This window comes from Astatotilapia calliptera, chromosome 13 (genome assembly GCF_964374335.1).
Source record: "Astatotilapia calliptera chromosome 13, fAstCal68.1, whole genome shotgun sequence".
NCBI lineage: Eukaryota > Metazoa > Chordata > Actinopteri > Cichliformes > Cichlidae > Astatotilapia > Astatotilapia calliptera.
The window spans coordinates 33,921,391-33,939,114 of NC_137434.1; the positions used below are offsets into that span (position 1 = coordinate 33,921,391).

General features: G+C 41.8%; 1 protein-coding gene across 1 annotated transcript in view; it reads left to right on the forward strand.

Annotated features, from left to right (window-relative positions):
- The first annotated feature begins 493 nt into the window (after positions 1-493).
- Positions 494-17,724, forward strand: part of LOC145419740 (collagen alpha-1(XIII) chain-like) — a 43,214-nt gene continuing 25,983 nt past the window's right edge. Inside the window, exons 1-2 of the mRNA XM_080288127.1 lie at positions 494-1,119; positions 10,584-10,653. Coding sequence (XP_080144253.1) covers positions 835-1,119; positions 10,584-10,653 — 355 coding nt within the window. The 5' untranslated portion in view covers positions 494-834. The remainder of the gene's footprint in view (positions 1,120-10,583; positions 10,654-17,724) is intronic.

The window sequence follows — 17,724 nt, forward strand, 5'->3', positions numbered from 1 at the left end:
TATTGTCCTGGCTCATGTTTGGTGTAAACTTGGATTCTGTTGTTATTTAAAGTTGTGGGTTGTGCAGCTTGAACTACTCTTATGTGGACTGTGTCAGAAAACAGTTTGAGAACCACAGGTTTAAAACAGAGTTTCTGTTTTTCTCATAGTTCACAGGCGACTGAGCGGGCACCATGGAGCTTATTGTGAACTGTAAATCACTCCAAACTACTCTAGCGTGTTGCTATATAATCTATCCTGGCGTGGCGAACTTGAATCTGCACAGAACAAGTTCACAGAAGCTAGCAGATCCTCTAAACGAGATCATTGTGGTGCGTTGTTTTGAGCAGCAGTCAGCGGGCACTCAGTATACCCGCTGTGTGACTTTGCGTCCTGGCTTTGCGCACCTAAAAATACCCCTGTCCAAGTACACGGATCAAAGGGGGTAGCAACACTGGCGAATCCCGCCCCGCCATTTAACCTAAAACCTCTCAGAGGAGGAGCATGCAGTGTGAGCAAAGAGCCGGCGACTTCCAGAGTTGTACAGAGGAGCGGGAGACTGGTTCGGGTTACAGGGACTGTCCTGTAGCACATAGTGGGATCGCTCTGAAGTAGCGAATGGGACAAACGGAGCCGAACACAAAGGAGTAAGACAGCGGAAGACTCGGACACGGAATGTTTCGGTTTTGAAGGTTTATGTAATTACTCATATGAGTGCAGCCAGATTGGTAAAGAACGGCAGAGTTTACTCAGTATAAACAGCCTCCTGCAAAGTTACAGATCGCCAGGATTCTTTCTGCGCAACTGTACACCTGATGAGCTTGGGGATTGTTGGGTGCATAGAGCCACACTCACATGTCTGAAATGGAACAGGAAAAGAAGTGGGGAGTCGCTGGTAAACCAGGTGAAAAGAGGCGCGTTGGCTTGAAGCAGCCGCTGTGGAGAGATTTGTCTTGCGTGACGTTTTGCATCGCGGTGTCCGTGCTGTCTGTTGGAGTTTGGATCGTAGTGTTTGTGCGGACGTCGGAGCTGCAGTCCAGGATAGTAAGTCTGGAACAGCAGCGGCTTTCTGCGTGGATGCTGTCCGTGGAACAGGTGGAGCCCGTCATCCTGGGTCGTCTCGACCAGATCCTGGAAGAAGTAAGAGTCGCTTAAAATGATGAAAAGATTTTTTTTTTTTAATGATAAACAGAAATGTTTTTGCGCTGCCCCCCACCACACACAATTAATTTCTTTTGGAAAATAATTTTAGACGATTCTCTCTACAGCTGGTGATATAAGTGTATTGGTGTTTTCTGGATGCAGAGATCACAGAGGTAATAGTAGAGACTGTCATGATAAAGCATCAGTGAATCTCTCATTTAAGTATAGATATATGTATTTCCAGCGCTCTTATTCAAAGAGATGCTCCATTGCTCTTAAACAAAGCACTGTGGCATCTCCAAAGTACAACATTAAGAAGTTGCACAGGTGTTACATGCGTTTATCTTCTCTGAGATAACAGTGTGAAGGGCTCTCGGTGGCTGTTCACATCTGTTGCTTCTAAAGTTGCCCTCAGCGCTGCCCTCCAATTGATCACAGCTACACCAACAAGCACCTAACAGCCTGCACGGTGTTTAAAGATCCACAGGGAGCCGACTTTCCCTTCCTCTGTTTGCTGTAGCCCGGCTTTTAACACCCCCCCCCCCCCCCCCCCACACACACACACACACACACATACACACACTCACTCCTCGACCCCTTTCACTAGGGCCAGCATAATGCATTTAACAGGAGGAAAAATGAGCACGTGGTGGTTAGTGCAGAGCTTGCTTGCAGTCTCAAACCTGAAGTCAGTCATTCACCTAAACCCTTATACCTCAGTCAAAGGAGGCAGACTACATGTACAAGTGTCCCGTAGACCACCAGCTACTCAGACAGTATTTTATATTAATCATGTCTGTCAGTGATGGTCATCAGTTAGCACAACAATAGCTGGAATTTAGGCTGTGTGCTTTTCTTGCTAAAGATGGATGTCAGTCTTAGTCCAAATATAGCCCAGGGAGGGTGTCAAATTCTGGAGCCACGGTACTTTTGAAAAGAAATCTTGGGATTACAAAATGACATAGAAAGCCAGTGATTTTACTTGGGTTTATGGCTACTTTGATAGAAACTTTGTATAAATGCAAACGTTTATTTCCTCTGAGCAAATGATAACGTTATTAAATGGTATAAATCTAAAAGTAGTTTATTTCTTTGCAGTGACAGTTTGAGGTGTAGGGCCTACTAACATATGAGTGAAAACAAAACAAACAATAATAAAAAGACAAAGTGAAGTTTTACGGCCAGTTGGGGCCATTCAAAGGTCCAGTTTCAGTGCCTGTGCCTCCAGGGGGGCCCAGTGGGGAGGATCTGTTTCCAGACAGGCCCAGGGTGATGTAGCTTGTCTCTTTGTTTAGCACTGTGAGTATAAACTGTCATTATTAATGGGACATGAGCACAGATGTGCCTTTCTATACAGAAAGAGGATGGCAGAGAAATCTGTGGGATTTTCTCCCAGCGCTGTCCAGAATCAGCCACCCTGTTTCCTTCAGTGATGACCGATTTCCTCTGTCGTGGAAAATATGGCCAGGAGTCCTTATTGTTATTCCAGTAAAATCTGGAGTGCAGCACAATCAACTAGTTTACTGCATAATGTTCCAGGTATAGTTTGTTTGCAGTCCTGGGGAGGAAGTTGCATCTTTTTACCTTGACGTTAACACTACATATACTATTGCAATACTCTATATTGCCATAATTATTTACTCGCCCATCTAAATAATTGAATTCAGGTGTTCCGATCAGTCTCCTGGCCACAGATGTGTAAAACCAGGCTTGTCAGCGTACAGACTCGAAGAATCCCAGCGTGCTACTGTGATTGGATGTTACCTTGCAACAGGTCCAGTCATAAAATGTCCTCGCTACTGAATACGTCGAGCTCAGGAGGCAGAACAGGTCAAGTACTAATCAGAAGGTTCGTGGTTTGGCTGCTCCAGCCGCCATGTATCCTTGGGCAAGACGCGAAGCCCATGTTGCTCATGAGATGCATCCATAAGAGTATGAATGTGTGAATGTCAGACAGAGAGGACTGATGTAGACAGAAGTGCTTGTAGGAATTGTAAAAAGCTCTTTGAGTGTAAAACCCGAACCGGCCTGTTTACAGAGACGGCCTCTTTTACTCCTCTTCCAAACCAAAATTAGATTAGATTAGATTAGATAGAACTTTATTAATCCCTCGGGTGGGTTCCTCTGGGAAATTCGATTTCCAAAAAGCACAGCACCGACAGAAGTTACAGAGTTACAGAATATTATATATATATATATATATACACACACACACACACACACATATAAATACAGAGACAATATAAATAAAATATACGAAGGGGATAAATAGAATAAATAGGAATAAAAAATAAAAATACAAGTGAATGAATTGCACATTTCGAGTATTGAGGTCTATTGCACTGTTGACTATTTACAAAAGTATTGCACAAAAGGTATTGCACAGTGAGGTGAAGAGGCACTACAGCTTAGTTGTTCCCCCTCCTTTGTCCTCCTGTTTCCCCTCCCTCTCCCCTCCAGAGAGGAGTTAAACAGTTTGATGGCGTGTGGGACAAAGGAGTTTTTAAGTCTGTTAGTTCTTGTCTTGGGGAGAAGCAACAAAAAATGTGGCATCTTCCAAAGAGTAACCTTTAACCTTTAGGTGCAAATATACTCTTGTGTGTTGTGCCATGCATTTATAGAGTGGCTGTTTGGTGCGAGCACTCCCAGCTGCACTGTACAGGATGCACTATGTTGTTGCTCCCAAACACTATGCCTGCTACTCTCCACCTTTTAGTTTTAAAACTGCAGAGCTCCTACAGTTTATATAATCTACCAGTCAAGATGACAGAAGTTTGCACCGCACCTATTGATCTTTGAAATCAGGTGTTTTTACTTCCTTTGTCAGAAGTGCATAAAACGAAGCCCCCAGCCATCCAGTGTACCTTTACAAACATCTGGAAGAATGGGTCAGTCCTGTAATATGATGCCGTAAATCAGTCTGCTCTCCCACAAACAAAGATAAGAGGTATCATCACAAAATGGAAGCGTTTAGGAATCACAGAGTGGCACACCTCAGAGAGTTGCAGAGTAATGAGGTGCCTAATACACTCAACAAAAATATAAACGCAACACCTTTGTTACTGCTCCCATTCCCCATGGGATGGACGTAGAGACCTAAAATTCATTCCAGATACACAATATAACCATCCCTCCCAAACAGTGGTCACAAATCAGTCCAAATGTGTGGTAGTGGGCACATCTGCTATATTGAGATAATCCATCCCACCTCACAGGTGTGCCACATCAGGATGCTGATCTGACATCATGAGTAGTGCACAGGTGTACCTCAGACTGCCCACAACAAAAGGCCACCCTGGAATGTGCAGTTTTTTGCGCTATTGGGGGTCTGGGGACCCAGAACCGGTCAGTATCTGGTGTGACCACCATTTGCCTCATGCAGTGCAACACATCGTCGCATGGAGTCTGTCAATTGTGGCCTGTGGAACGTTGGTCCACTCCACTTCAATGGCTGTGCGAGGTTGTTGGGTATTCGTGGGAACTGGTACACGCTGTCGTATACGCCGGTCAAGCACATCCCGAACATGCTCAATGGGTGACATGTCCGGTGAGTATGCTGGCCATGCAAGAACTGGGACATTCTCAGCTGCCATCTGGCCTGAACAATGTGAACCATGATTCATCCGTGAAGAGCACACCTCTCCAACGTGCCAGACGCCATCGAATGTGAGCATTTGCCCACACAAGTCTGTTACGGCGACAAGCTGGAGTCAGGTCAAGACCCCGATGAGGACGACGGACATGCAGTTGAGCGTCCCTGAGACGGTTTCTGACAGTTTGTGCATAAATTGTTTGGTTGTGCAAACCAATTGTTCCAGCAGCTGTCTGGGTGGCTGGTCTCAGACGATCTTGGAGGTGAACCTGCTGGATGTGGAGGTCCTGGGCTGGTGTGGTTACACGAGGTCTGCGGTTGTGAGGCCGGTTGGATGTGCTGCCATATTCTCTGAAACGCCTGTGGAGACGGCTTATGGTTGAGAAATGAACATTCAATGCACGGGCGACAGATCTGGTTGACATTCCTGCTGTCAGCATGCCAATTGCACGCTCCCTCATTGCTTGTGGCATCTGTGGCATTTTGCTGTGAGACAAAACTGCACATTCCAGGGTGGCCTTTTGTTGTGGGCAGTCTGAGGTACACCTGTGCACTACTCATGATGTCAGATCAGCATCCTGATGTGGCACACCTGTGAGGTGGGATGGATTATCTCAATATAGCAGATGTGCCCACTACCACACATTTGGACTGATTTGTGACCACTGTTTGGGAGGGATGGTTTTATTGTGTATCTGGAATGAATTTTAGGTCTCTACGTCCATCCCATGGGGAATGGGAGCAGTAACAAAGGTGTTGCGTTTATATTTTTGTTGAGTGTACATAAATTCTGCCTACCCTCTGCTGACTCAGTAGATGCAGACTTTCATAAATGCATCTGTGATGGATGTCCACGGCCAAACGACCGCTGTGGGGTTAATGTGTAGGTCGGCCAGTCTATCTCAAGTCTATCTTATACTCCATCATTCAGCACAATATTCATACAAAATCATTCATACAAAATGTATTAATATTTTTTAGTACTAATCATTATTTTTGACAACCGTCGCTATTAATATGTTTATGTGCCCATGTAAACACCGTTGGCTGACAGTTTCAGTGAAAATGAAACGCTGCAGCTGAGCAACAAGCTTTGAAACGAGACAAGCAAAAATCCCTCATTTGAACTTTGTCATAAAGTTTAGTTTATGACAAAGAAAATGATTGTTTTCATAACAGTCCGTCAATGAGTCCTGTACATGTGTTAAAATCAGGGTTGGACACATATTTGAGCAACATATATCTGTTAGACTGTCGCTTTCACAGCACAAAACCTTTGAACCAGAGTATTAAAATGAATCACAAAAGTGATATAATACGCAGTATTATTATTAAGCAGTAGCAATAATGCTATAATGAGTGGTGGCCCCATGATCGGAAGGTCGGGGGTTCGATTTCCCTGAATAGCTACCCTGAGGTACCCCTGAGCAAGGTACCGTCCCTACACACCGCTCCCCGGGCGCCCAATGGCTGCCCACTGCTTCACTGAGTGAGAGGAATTTCCCCACGGGGATCAATAAAGTATACATCATTATTATTATTAATAATAATAATAATAATAATAATAATGAGTAATCCTAAAACTATAGACGATGTCAGAAACACAGCTGTGGCAGTGAGTAGAGCAGCACCACCTCCTGTTGTTGGAGTGAAAGGCCGATCCAAAGATACCCTGGCAGAGTCAAAATAAGCTTCGTGTTAAGTCCTGCAGGGGTTAAAAGCCTGCAAAGGAAATGAGAACACTCTGGCTGTAATTACTAAACTCTAAATGCAACAGTTTTGTTAAACTAGTTGAATTAAAGTTGAGAGCGTGCACTTCACTCTCACTGCGATTGTTGGTAGTGTGCAGAGGCAAGACTACAAAAGCAGACTGTGCAGATACGTGTTAGGATGAATGGAGATGCATTCGAGTGTAGGAGAATATTAATGTCAGGAATTTTAAAGGCAGTGCGTCTGACAGACTGCTGTTTCTGTGACCTTTGACATGGGCAGAGCTGATTGCTGCAGACGAACTGATTCTTCACTCTCTATTATTCCCATTATGTAGCCTAGAAGCTGTGTCTTTAAGTATTGTTGCAGGCTGCCTGGCTCCCTTAAAGCCGCTAAAGATTTCTCCAGTTGTGAGTGGGGTCTGCCAATATCAACCGAATAAATTCCTGAAAGGATTCATGAATAATATGAAGTGGGCTAAGAGAATTTTGAGTGCAGTCCTACAATTGCTTCCACATGATAGTTTTGAAGGACATGAGCGCTAAAGTTTGGTTATTTCATGGCAGTGTGATCTCTCAGTTTCACATGTAACCCTCTACTTAAGGAATAAAGCACTCACAGAATGCCTGCAGGACGCAGTTTACTGACATTGGGCTGCTCTCCAGCCATTATGCTTCTTAAAGTTTGAAACAAAGCACTTATTAGATCATTGAACAGTGAAACTGCCGTAAATTGGACTCAGGCTCCGTCTAACAATGAGGAGTCGTTATAAGCAGTTTTGAACTTCAGCACGCTGAAAGTTTTCACCCTTATATAACAACCTTAGTTATGCTCATGTGACACATTTGCCCGTTTACACGATAACTAAAGTGGACACCAAACTAACAGGCACTACTGAAGCAGTGGTCAGAATCACAGTATCTTCATAACATCCCCTTCAACACCTGTTGCAGGCATCTAAATGCCTTCCTGGCATTCGTCTGCCAGTAACCAACACCAGCGAGACCCAAAGCTGTGATGTCGAGAATGTACTCGGATGGTTGTGTATTTTGTTCAGTGTCAAATGATATAAGCATTTAAAAAAATCAAAGCTATTCAATAAAGTCTGATTTTCACAACAGTCACAAAACTTTCATTTTTATGATAAAGGTTTTGTGATGCTACCTACCTACCTATTGATGTGAATTCTTTTTGTACACACGATAGCAAAACGAGCAAGACATGACATGAAAAAGGGACCAGTAGCTCATGTCACGTCAGTATTCATGCAAAGCCGGTTGCTGTGTCCACACGGCGTGATTGATAGTCAGAGCCAACCCCCTATCCTTAACTCATCCCAACCCTAAAGCTGGAGTTGCCACAGCTGACTTTGGTGAGGTTTGGTGATGACCAGTGGAAGAAATGCTTCAAATAAAGTCTCTTATGTATGAAAATGCTGCATTGTTACATTTTTCAGAGAAATCAGAGGTAGTTGATCAGAAAAATGTTCTGAAATTTGATGATTTGAGATGAATGACCCTACAGATTCTTTGAAATAACTCACACAAAGTCTCTTGTGAGCAGATGTTGAACTGAGCTGAGCTATCGGGAGCTATTGTGGTGAATTTCCAAACCGAGTGGGTGAATCCACTCAGCACGATTAGCTTAAATTCAGATGAACGTCTGGTGCACTTGATAAGAACACCACAGCTGTTCTGCAACAGTTCAGCATAATGCATTCATGTAAACTCAAAGGACCACTATTAACTGTGCACCTGGTATTTTCATGCAACCTTTCAATAAGATGAAGTTAGTATATCTCAGCTTGCAAGATGTTTCACAACAATAACCCCAAAATTGTATATAATGTACACTGTGTCTGTTTAAAAAACTAAATAAGGACATTACCACTCCTACCTTCTTCTTTCTGGTCCTGTCTTTCTTACATTTTGCTTCATCTCTGAAGCGACGTTATGTCAAAGTCTTTTGACTTCCTGGGAAACACAACTGCTGTCTTTAAATTGGTGCGCATATTGTGTGACAAACTGCACAATGTTTGTTAAGTTGTTAGAAACTTGCCACTTTAAAAGCATTAAGCTCTTTATCCTCACTCGTTCCTATAGTGTTAGCTAGATGCTGAAATACTGTGACCACAACGTACCTGTTCTATAAATGCGCTTCATCTCTGTTCTGTGAATATCGAGCTGTAAATATGATGTTTCCCCCTCTGTCATCTTTTCATAAACCATTTAGGTTTAATTGGATTTAATGTGGGTGTGGTGATTGGCACTGTTGCTAGCCGGTCATGTAGTTACCAGGGTTAGGTTAGCTGGTGACTCTAAATTGTCCGTAGGTATGAATGTGCCAGTGTCTGTCTGTCAGTGTGAGACTGGCCACCTTCCAGGGTGCCTCTCGCCTTCTGTTAGCTGGTACAGTGACCTTGAAATACGGGGGAATAATGACATTTCTCTTTTATGCATCATGTCGTCATAATCAAGTGATCAAGCCTCTGATCAAAGTTTCTTATAATTCTTCCCTCGTAAGGACAGTCTATGGCATGAAGTCAAGCTCAGCACACGCATGCACAAAGAAGCCATCGCGCACACCAGCGCCTGCTTTGCGACTGCTGCAGCTACTCCATGTTCTCGTAGCTCAGCTGAATCTGGCTTGAGTCAGTTTTGACAGACGTTCTTGGAGCTGTTTGCTTGGTTGCTAAATTTTAATGACTTGGGGTTATCTCTGTGCAGCTAACCAGCTGGTTAACCTTCGTTATGTCTGTTGTAGAGTGACGGGGAAATGCCACACAACTTGTCGGTTGTCACTGCTAAGGAGCTTGGAAAATATACTGCTAAACTATTTCCTGTACGATTTTTAATTTTAACTTACTAACTAGTCTCACACCGTTTGTCGTAGAGATGCTGTTCGAGCGGCTCTTTTGTGCGATGAATGCTTCTATTCAGATTTAAAAAATTTTGGACAGTTCCTAAAATATTCCAGGTAAGGTTGTGAATTCAAGTAGAGCATGGATGCTTTTAAGGATCAAGCATGGTAGAACTGTATGCTCTGTGGAATGACACCACAGTAATGTAAAAGCACACTGCGCCACTTTCTTAGGTACACTTGCAGGGTGCTTCAGATTGTGTGTGGGATTTTGTCTGAGGGTGTAGCTGGGTGCACTGGGATGTCTCCTGATAAACCTGCTACATAAGGAACATGTTGTCTGACTTTCTTCCCTGTGCATCTTTGCTGATTTGTTGAAGTTGTGAGTTTTACGAGTTGTCTTTACATGTTTGTCTTTTCTTTTCCGTATGGTTTAGCAGAAATGTTTTCTGCCTGACGTTGCAGGGTCCTGATTACCCCAAGTTTGTGTTCCACAGGGTGGGGGGACTCAAATATTAGGTAGTGTTCTGTGTGTGTGGGCTTCTGGTAAACTTCAGTCGTCCTCAGTGCACACAAACTGTACATCTTTGTGTCTTCCCTGGTGAACTTTATATGTCAAGAGTTGATGGGAGCAGTGAAGGATTTTACTTATTGGGTTTTTATTTTTGAAAACAGAACATCTTTCCCAGTGGTTAGGTGCTGTCCGCTTGAAGGAGCCAAGGGTGTCACTTTCCACTTCCTCCATGTAAAAGTTGGCTACAATGGGTTACAAAAGTGTGGTGGTGAGGCAGTGCTGTAACAAATCTGACTGGGGGTACAGCTGGGTCTGTTTTCTAGGGAACTGTCAGTTATCTGATGGTCTCCACTGCTTCAGGTATATAAGTGATGAGACCACATCACTATGGAAGGACACCATCTGGATTCAGCTCAAGTTTGCAGAGCGTCAGTCGAGTGTTTGATGTGATGGGGTGTGCTCTCCATGAGGGGATTTAGGATGTTGGTGATGTGCTTGGAAATGTTGCAGGTGGCTGAGTTAATCCTGCTAACAATAGGTCGACTTATGTTTAGATCTTCGCTATAGCATAAGGTGGTGGTCTGTGGGGCAGTCAATAGCTCCCCCACCCTCAAGTTGTTGTAGACAGCTGATGACTTTTGTTTTTGTAGAGGCTTTTTTTATCTCATCTTCAGACTTCATAAGAATGGCTGTCACTGAGAACTGCAGTAGTTTCAGTGAGATGTTCAGTTGAGTGAACAACAGTAACCTTCAGTTTAACATTCCTCTGTTCTTTGTCTCACACAGAAGCTTGCAGCGCGACTACCAAAGACGCGGGATGTGAGAGAAGTTTCCCACAGCTGCCTGTGTCCCCCAGGTACGTTCCTCAGTTATTCACTTATCCACCGGTTGCTTACTTTCTGATGGACTTGATTTCATTTGTCACCGTTATTCAACATAAGAAACTGCAGCTTACTGTAGCTTCATAGTTGTTGTTTTGATATTGCTGTTATTGATACTTTTATTCTGCGTTGACAGTGGACATCCAGAATATGACGCTATAACATGTGCTTTCATTAGTTATTAAGAGAAGCTTTTGTTATTCAGCTTCATGGACGTAATGCTGATAACTAGCTGTAAGTAAAACGAGGAGCTGCAGAGTTTCCCAGCTGGGATACAACCTGGACAGGTCACCAGTGTATCGAAGGGCACCTGCAAGCATCACCTTAAATTACTAGTATAGCTCTATAAGAGGAGACAGTTATTTGTACAAAGGCTTAAATAACTGCCCACTGTCGAGGGTACAAGGGTAGTACTTTAGAGAGTGATTATCTTGCCTGAAAGTACATTAGCTACTTTATTTCCTGAGAGTGTGGATCTGAACTATTGCCTTGTTTTGAGTAAACAGTAAGGTCTGGTGTGTTTTACTGTGGTACAACTTGTTGTCCATCTGGAACTTTGGTCTTGTGTTCTTCAGCCTAAAGCATCTAAAAACAGGGTTGAAGGTGAACGGTGAAGTGTATTTGGAGCTCAGCGGGCAGCCAGGAACTTTCTATGTTACATCATGCAAACCTATGTGGCATCATTGAAGCACTTTCACATGGAAATGGTTGTGGTAAAAATCCCATACCTGAAACAGTCTAGTTATAAGTTGGACAGGGTGTCATTCTGGTTCTGAGAGCCTTCATGTTGTCAGTTTATTTGTTAGTCAGAGCAGACACACCAGCTGCTGTGACTGTTTATCAGGAAAACCGACTAATTCAGCCACAACTGTGGCAGAAAAGTGTTTAGAAAAAAAGCACCTTCAGGTTCAGGTTATTCTGAAATTGCCCCATTTATGCATTTATTCCAGCATCTTTGTTTAATCATGTGGGTTTTTAGCACGATTATCTGTAAAAATGGCTGCACTTTCCTTACAGTTCTTGCATTAGTATTGTTCAATCCCTTGAAGGAAAGCTAAACACATCTTGATTGTTTGACTTAAAGTCCAGTGTGGTGGTCTGGAGAAGCATCACTACAAAAACATATGGACTAAACTATAGTTAGTGAGCTTTGAATCCATGTATAGCTGCCACCAGCTCGCTGGAAGTCACCCTGTCTATTTTGCTGCATGGATTTTGTGATATATTCACATATATATGTGAATATATCAGCTGATCCAGCACGCTGGTGCTCGTGTTCTCACTAGAACCAAGAAAATAGAGCACATAACTCCAGTTCTAAAGTCATTACACTGGCTCCCTGTAGCTCAGAGAATAGACTTTAAAGTGCTTTTATTGGTGTATAAATCCTTGAATGGGTTAGCACCAGAGTACATTAGAGATCTGCTGTCATGGTACAAACCATCCAGATCAGTTAGCCCCTCCAGCTCTCGTTTACTGACCGTCCCCAGAACCAGAACTAAACATGGAGAAGCAGCTTTTAGTTTCTATGCTCCTCACATCTGGAACGCACTATCAGGAGAATGCAAAGCTGCAGAGACACTGAACTCTTTTAAGTCTAAAATTAAAACCTACTTATTTAGACTTGCTTATGAGTAACTGATCCTATTATGGCTCTCTACCTGTTTGTTTTTGATTTTTCATATAAGTTATTGTCTTGATTATTGTTTTATCGTAAATGCTTTCTTCTAAATGTTTTTCTTGTATTTTTACCTTTTAAAGTGATTTATGTCCATTTTATGTGTTTTATTTTAATCATGTAAAGCACCTTGAATTGCCTTGTGCTGAATTGCCTTGTGCTGAATTGCCTTGTGCTGAATTGCCTTGCTCTACAAAGCCCCCCCCCAGTGTCCACCCGGTGCCTGCCACTCAGCACCAACCACATATCCACTACATCCAAATGGATGCCATGATTTGATTATTTTCAGGGCCAACTGAGAGGCAGAACTCGGAGACCTAGATGAAAACAAACAAAAACATATTCTTTAATCCCAAAGGGCTCAATTTTAGGCCCACTGCTCTTTTTACTGCATGTATTGCCTCTGGGTTCCATCCTTAGATGGCATCAGATCTCTTTTCATTGTTACACTGATGGCTGCCAAATGTATTTAGGATGGATCTCCATAAAACCTCTCTTGACATGTCTAGATGACATTAAAGCTTGGTTTTATTTTCATTAACATTTAAAAAGCTCAAAGCCAACAGAGGTGCTGGTGTTTGGACCCAGTGGTCCCTCTGAGTCCTCCTCTGCAGAACCTTGGGACTCCTGGAAGTTTATTTTAAACGGTGATTTTAAATTGGACAGCCAAATTAGAGCAGCAGTGAAGTCCAGTTTTTATCATTTAAGCTGACTGTCAGCAGTGAAATCTTTTCTTTTGAGGCAGCACTTTGAAACAGTGATCCATGCTTTTATTTCTTCTTGTCTGGACGACTGTAACTCACTTTATGTGGGGCTCAGTCAGTTGCTCTCACGTCTGCAGCTGCACGACTGCAAACAGGAACCTGTAAAAGAGAGCATACAACCTGTGCTGGCCTCACTGGCTGCCTGTGTCTTTTAGAGTTCATTTTAAAAATCTTATGATTGTTCTTAAATACTTTCACAATCTTGCCCCACCGTACCTATCTGAGCTTCCTCATCCCTACATCTCTTCGTCATGCTCCTGGAAGTACGAAGATCCAGGAGGAAGTTCAGAGGGGGCGGGCCTTTTCTATCGTGGCTCCTAAATAATGGAATAACTCGCCCTTGCATGTTAGAGAGGCCCCTTCACTGTCCACTTTTAAAACATGTCTTGAAGCACATTTTTATTCTTTGGCTTTTGGCCTCAGTGAGACTTAGTTAATAAGTAATTTAATTACAAGAAAAAGAACTAATTAATTATTTTACTTTTTTCTTTAATTTGGCTTTTATTTATATCTTATGTATAAGTTAACTTATGTATAAGTGCCTTATAAATAAATATGATGATAATGATAATCCGAGTACAGTGTTTAAAATTAGTATTGCACACGTAAATATATTTCTAAAGTTAACCTGAAGTTCTCATCAGGTGTTGGTAACAACCCATCCAGTCCACACATGCAAAACATTAAACCATAGATGTCCATAAATTAGGTGATGTGTAATAATGAAATATGACGCACAGGAGAAGTATTAAACACAGTTACTGAAATGTATGTAATACCTACAGAAACCAAACACATGGTGAGTGAAGAGCGGTGAGAGGAGAATTACTCCATCATGGGAAGGCCTCAGCAAAACAAGCTGATTTTAACATAACCAAGGGTGGGTCAGAAGTAAGCCAGCAGACTGAGAGCAAAGTGCTTCATTGGGGTGCACTATAAAGGTGTTTAGGATAGCTAGGCATGATTATTCAAGACCTCATATGTGAAAAGAAGGACTTAAAATTAGATTCTGCATTTCACAAGGAGCCAATGAAGGCCAGCAGATATCGTCAGACACATTGCTAATGGCTAAATAAGCCTTTTATCCAGAGTCTGAATGTTCAGTGAGAGTCTGGTTTACTCTCCAGGGGAAAATGATCAAGGAAAATGTGCATATTTGAACATCAGAGTGTCTATTAATAACGATCAAGGATAAAAACAACAAAACGGAGAAGGAATTCTGTTTACCGTACTGTTTACAGCTGAGACAAATAATGACCTCATCAGCGTGTCAGAGCACAGTTTAGATAATGACAAGCCCACAAACAGACTATCCTCACTTATCTTTCTATTTCAGGTTCATTTTTCTGTCTTTAACACCTAATGTGTCATATTTGATACCTGCGCTTTTGTCCGTTTTTGAGACTTCTGCATCATTAGTGTGATCGGCAGTCTGAGTTGCTTGATAAATAAAACTATATACGATACGTACCGCCTCCTTGAGAGGCTCCTTTTAGACAATGAAGAGTAGAAGTTACAGAATCCAACGCGATAATGATAAAGCATTGGCATGTCACAAGTGTTGGATTCTGTCTTTTTTGTTGTACTCTGTAATTAGTTTTGCAGTAAATTTAGTGTTTCCTATACATAGATCATACCTGGGAGAGCTGTGGCTCAGGTGGTAGAGCGGGTTGTCTACTAAGCGGAAGGTTGATTCCTTAGTCTCCTGTCCAGATACCAGAGTATCGTTGGGCGAGATGGTGAAACCTAAGTTACCCCCAGTGTTCCATCGGCGTGTGAGGTTGTGGGACTTAGAAAACCTTTAGGCATACATACATGTAATAGCTGTATGGATGTCTGTGTGATTGAGAGCTGTTAGAACAGTCGTAGAACAGTCCCTTCTTTCTTATTTTGAAACTGTGAGACAGTCAGAGCACCAACCAGAAACTAAAGCTGGTCCAGAGCTGGTGTCCCAGTGCTGTGGCTTGCTGCAGTCCAGAACAGTTTAGTTGGAGTTCATCTGTGGGATTAGGAACTTATTATTTATCCATTAGTGTTTTTCCTCAAGTGTATATTATATTATCATTTATTTATGTAAAAGTTGATTGGGGATTTTTGTTGTCCTTATTAGTAGTATTGGCAACTTTTAATTATTAATAAAAGGCTTTTATTCTGAACATAAAGCTTTCTCCTGACTTTTGGGAACATTGTGATCACTTACAGGTGAAATAATAACACTCATTAACTCTTCATTGTGGCACCTGTTGAAGGTAATATAATAGAGAAGCAGAGAAATGGGCAGGCCTAAGGATCTGAGTGAGTTTGAAAGGCCAGATTGTGATGAATGGGTGAATGAGGAAAGTGCTTTGAGTCAAAAGTGCAAAAGGATGCACAGTGGGACCGAGGCAATGTGATGTTTTGGGCTACGTTCTGCTGGGAACCCTTGGGTCCTGCCATTACTATTGATGTTAGTTTGATACGTATCATCTACCTGATATTTGTTGCAGACCATGTACACCCTTGAATAACAATGGTTTTACCTGATGGCCGTTGATAATGTGCTCCACCACAAAGCAAAACTGGCCAAGGATTGTTTCGACAAGCACAGCGATGAGTTTGAGGTGTTGCCCTTGAAACTTTCCAGATCTCGATCACATTGAGCATCAGTAGGATGTGTGAGACACAAGCCTGATCCACTGAGGCCCCACTTTGCACCTTACAGGACTGTACAGCTGTTCTGGTAGTAGGTGGTCATAATGTTATGCCTGACAAAGTAATTCAAATTCAACAGTCGTTCAACTGAACAAACTGAATAGAGTTCAAAAGTCCAAAAAGCAGGGACCACCGAGTCATTACACCTTGCTTCTTTTATTTGTTGTTCTTTCAGGAAAATATGCTACATTGTTATGTAATGATATTGAGCTACAGGCAAAGTAAATATACATTGTGCCGCTTGAAATAAGCTTGTAAAGGTCTGTTTAGCAACGATCAGAGGAAGTTTACATCATTATCACATAAACACAACTTGATGACTGCTTGTGTTTCTATATTTGTGAATGAAATCAAGTCATTGTTATGTTTCAGGACAAATAATACACTTTGTATATGTTACACAAGGTTTTCAGCAAGAACAGCCAATTGGGTAAAAAGTTAGAACTGAATGAACTTTGGCATCAGTTAGACAAGCTGACACAAAAGTGACGATAGCAGTGTACCCCAAAGACGATCACTATTATTATTATTATTATTATTATTATTATTATTATTATTATTATCATTAACTCCTTTATTTAAACAAGCTCGTGGAGATGAAAATCTCGTTTTCAAGAGAGACAAAAAACAAAAATCAACAGATGACTACATTAAAAAAACAAGCACCCCTTACACATGACGGCAAAGTAAGAAAAACCATGAAGGGATACTAAAATGTATATTTATTACACGGAAACTATAACACAAGGCTTTGGAATATTTGGCGTGTCAAAAACTGTAAACTCTCGTCTTCTGAATGAAGGTCTGCCTACGATGGACACCTTAATTGTTTCCCTTCCTGGTTATATATCAATCAATCAATCAATCAATCAATCAATCAATCAAAATTTATTTATATAGCACATTTTTAAGACCGAAGTACACGAAAGTGCTTTCCAGTAAAATCGCAGTACAAATAAAATCACAATAAAATATAAATTACAAATATATAAAATATAAGATAATTACATAATCTAAATACAGAGCCAGATGTAAATTACCCTAATTCGCCTTAAATGCCAGATCAAACAAATACGTTTTTAAACATGATTTAAAAGACTGAATGGAATCTGACGCGCGAATATGAAGAGGGAGAGTATTCCATAGCCTGGGTGCAGCAACGGCAAAGGCACGGTCTCCTCTGGTCTTCAGCCGAGACCTAGGTTGCACCAAGAGCAGTTGGCCCAATGATCTTAGTGCTCTCTGAGGGCTGTACAGACAGAGGAGATCAGCTAAGTAGTCAGGTGCCATATTGTTTAAAATTTTATAAGTAAACAATAGAATATTAAAATCAATTCGATATTTGATAGGAAGCCAGTGTAAATTTTTCAGAACAGGGGTGATAGAGTCAAACTTTCTAGTGCCGGTCAAGAGACGTGCTGCAGCATTCTGGACCAGCTGCAGACTCTGCAGAAGAGAAGATTGTAGACCCAAGTAGAGTAAGTTACAATAGTCCAGTCTTGACGTAATGAAAGCATGAATGAGTTTCTCCATATCTTTGTGTGGTATGTAGGGTTTAGCCTTAGAGATTAGGCGTAGTTGATGAAAGCTAGTTTTTACCACAGTAGAGACCTGTTTGTCAAGTTTGAAGGAACTATCCATGAAAACTCCAAGATTCCTGGCAGTATCAGTAAGGTAGTTAGCAACAGGCCCAAATGTGTCAGTCAATTGTCCCAGAGGCATATTTCGGTCAAAAACAATAATTTCTGTCTTCTTTCCATTTAAAGTAAGAAAGTTACGTGATAACCAGTCCTTGACATCACTCAGACAGTCAAACAGAGGATGTGGTGAGGATAAAGCATCCCCAGTCAGGTGAAGGTAGATTTGAATATCATCAGCGTAACAGTGAAAAGAGACATTGTGTTTTTCAAAAA